Genomic DNA, 2,349 nt, shown 5'->3' on the forward strand with positions numbered 1-2,349 from the left:
AATCGCTTAACTGAGGAAAGACAGACACCGATCTTGCACTCTATCTCTTCATTCACATTTTCTGCAGACCGGGCAGGGCACACTGCAGACTTATCACTCCATATAATATCTATTTACACACATTTTTTTCATTTGTAATAATTCTATGAGTTGCAAGGATGTTGAAATAATAAAAGATTTAATACGTCACTGATAAACCCATCCCCGCAACAAATTTATGAATGTCTCCATTTCACTATTTGAGAAGTGTCAAGTCAAAATATATTGTATGAATATTACATTATCTTTGATTTTATTTTGTTTTTGCAGATTTAATTTTTTTTTTCAAGAAGAAAAAAGCAATTCACTAAATCCTTTCAGCATTTGGAATTTTCCTCCCATTTCAACACTTTATTCAATCTAGACAAACTATTACTTTTAATTTCATCCGTTAGTTTTCATATAATTCAACTCTTTTACTATTAAAATTACATTCGTGATTCTTTCCATAGTTACAATATCAAGATGATAATAAATATATCATTAAATTAATAAAAAAAAGGCCATCAATATACCAGGTATTTGTCTTCTAATAAGAAATTTCATTAACAAATTAACGTATGTAAAAGTATTTACTGATCAATCTACAAAATAAATACTTATTTTTACAATTCTCTCAGATGAACGAAATCTAAAACATCATATCTTATCAACAATAACCCTTAATAAATAATAGATATTACATGCAAGGCCTGTTGCGTTTTTTTATCTGAGAGGAAGCTCTAATCATTCAGATAACTGTTACATAAGTGTAGGCCTTTAAAACCAATATATACTTTATACACGCACCACCCACTAACTGAATTACTAATTTTGGCTAAGGAATATTATATTTTTTAACGCTATTTTTTCTTTTATATGACAGTTTATGGAAGTTTGAAATTTTAAAAAAAGTTAAGAATTTAAAAAAGTCTTATAGACAAGAAGATTTTTACATTTTTTTTTAATCTTATTATATTAATTTCAAAAATGATTCCTAAAGTGATTAAGACATGAGATCAGTTTTATAAGATTAATAATTCTAACCTACCCATGAAAGAAACAGGGTAGATAATCCGAAATTCCTCTGAAGTCCTCATGTTTCATTATACATCAGTGCAACATCATCAGCTGAACGTTCGCAAGTCAATCTCTCAATTAACTCTTCAATTACAGCTATATGGAGAAACTCTCTCAAGATCTCGAGGGCCGGCAAAAGTTCTTCTCTTCCTTCCTTCTATATTTCTTCTCCCAAGTATGTGCACCCTTCTTTCACTTCTTGCAACTCAGGTGAGAATACAGGTAAGGTATAAAGTAGCTGGGTCATTGATAACAAGCTCGTCCCTTTAAGTCAATAGCGGGTAGTTAAAGGCTCTAGGTATTACAGAAGACACACCGAAAAACACAGAGAGCTATTGTTAGCGAGACATCAATCTTCATTGTTAACACGCCTTGCCTTGGATCAAAAATCATATTGGCCCGTTTCTTGGTTTGGCATTTAATTTAATTGACCACTGATTTGATTATACCAATGAACTTTCAATTCTGCCAATAGTTTTTATCAAGATAGGTTGATTTTTAAACAGGAGGAAATTTACATTTGAATATTGTCTGATATAGAGTTTGAATGCCTTTCTGTTTGAATAAATAGGACTACGTAATGCTCGATCCTTGATGCTGTAAGCACAAAAGAAAGCTGAAGATTGACGGGGTTTTATATTTAAATTAAAACGGTGTAATGTCTTTTATGTTTGCTATTGTTGCAACCAAACATTCAATTTGGAAAAAATCATCAGTGAGGACAAAACACGCCTTGTCCGCGCTTACAGTCGTACGTCAGACATCGATTGTGACTTTTTAGGTGTTAATTATACCAACATTCAAGCACACTCAATTTATTATAATACTCATTTTACCTGAAATCAAAATTACGATATCTATCCAAGATTGAATAGTCAATAATATGCCAACGTCCCGAGTTTTGTGGCGAGGCAAGGTTATATTAAATACAAAAATCGGGACTCAAAGCTGGGTCTAATAGAACAACAAAAGTGATAATATTGTCAAGCTCTTAAATCACGGCGTAATGAGTATCACTCCAGAGGGATCAATGTTGGTAAAGACGCTGCCATCGATGATTGAACAATAGCGAGACTGATGTTGAGACCAATCACACTTTAGAGGATGTGACAGCCAAATATTAACAGACAGGCACACAAGCAAACCAAAGCAGGCTTGACGTCTGCTGTCAACTTGTATAAGAATGGCCAAATTTACATAAATCACAAAAGCGTGCAACAAATAAAATAATGATGCAATTTGCCTCTACCA

At 32.6% G+C, this 2,349-nt stretch overlaps 1 protein-coding gene across 1 annotated transcript in view; it reads right to left on the reverse strand.

Moving 5' to 3' along the window:
* LOC128186987 (transcription factor SOX-5-like) overlaps positions 1-1,382 on the reverse strand; it is a 47,924-nt gene extending 46,542 nt beyond the window's left edge. The window contains exon 1 of the mRNA XM_052856989.1: positions 1,070-1,382. Within this exon, the coding sequence (XP_052712949.1) occupies positions 1,070-1,125 (56 nt within the window). The 5' untranslated portion in view covers positions 1,126-1,382. The remainder of the gene's footprint in view (positions 1-1,069) is intronic.
* Positions 1,383-2,349: the final 967 nt, after the last annotated feature.

Source organism: Crassostrea angulata, chromosome 1 (genome assembly GCF_025612915.1).
Source record: "Crassostrea angulata isolate pt1a10 chromosome 1, ASM2561291v2, whole genome shotgun sequence".
NCBI lineage: Eukaryota > Metazoa > Mollusca > Bivalvia > Ostreida > Ostreidae > Magallana > Magallana angulata.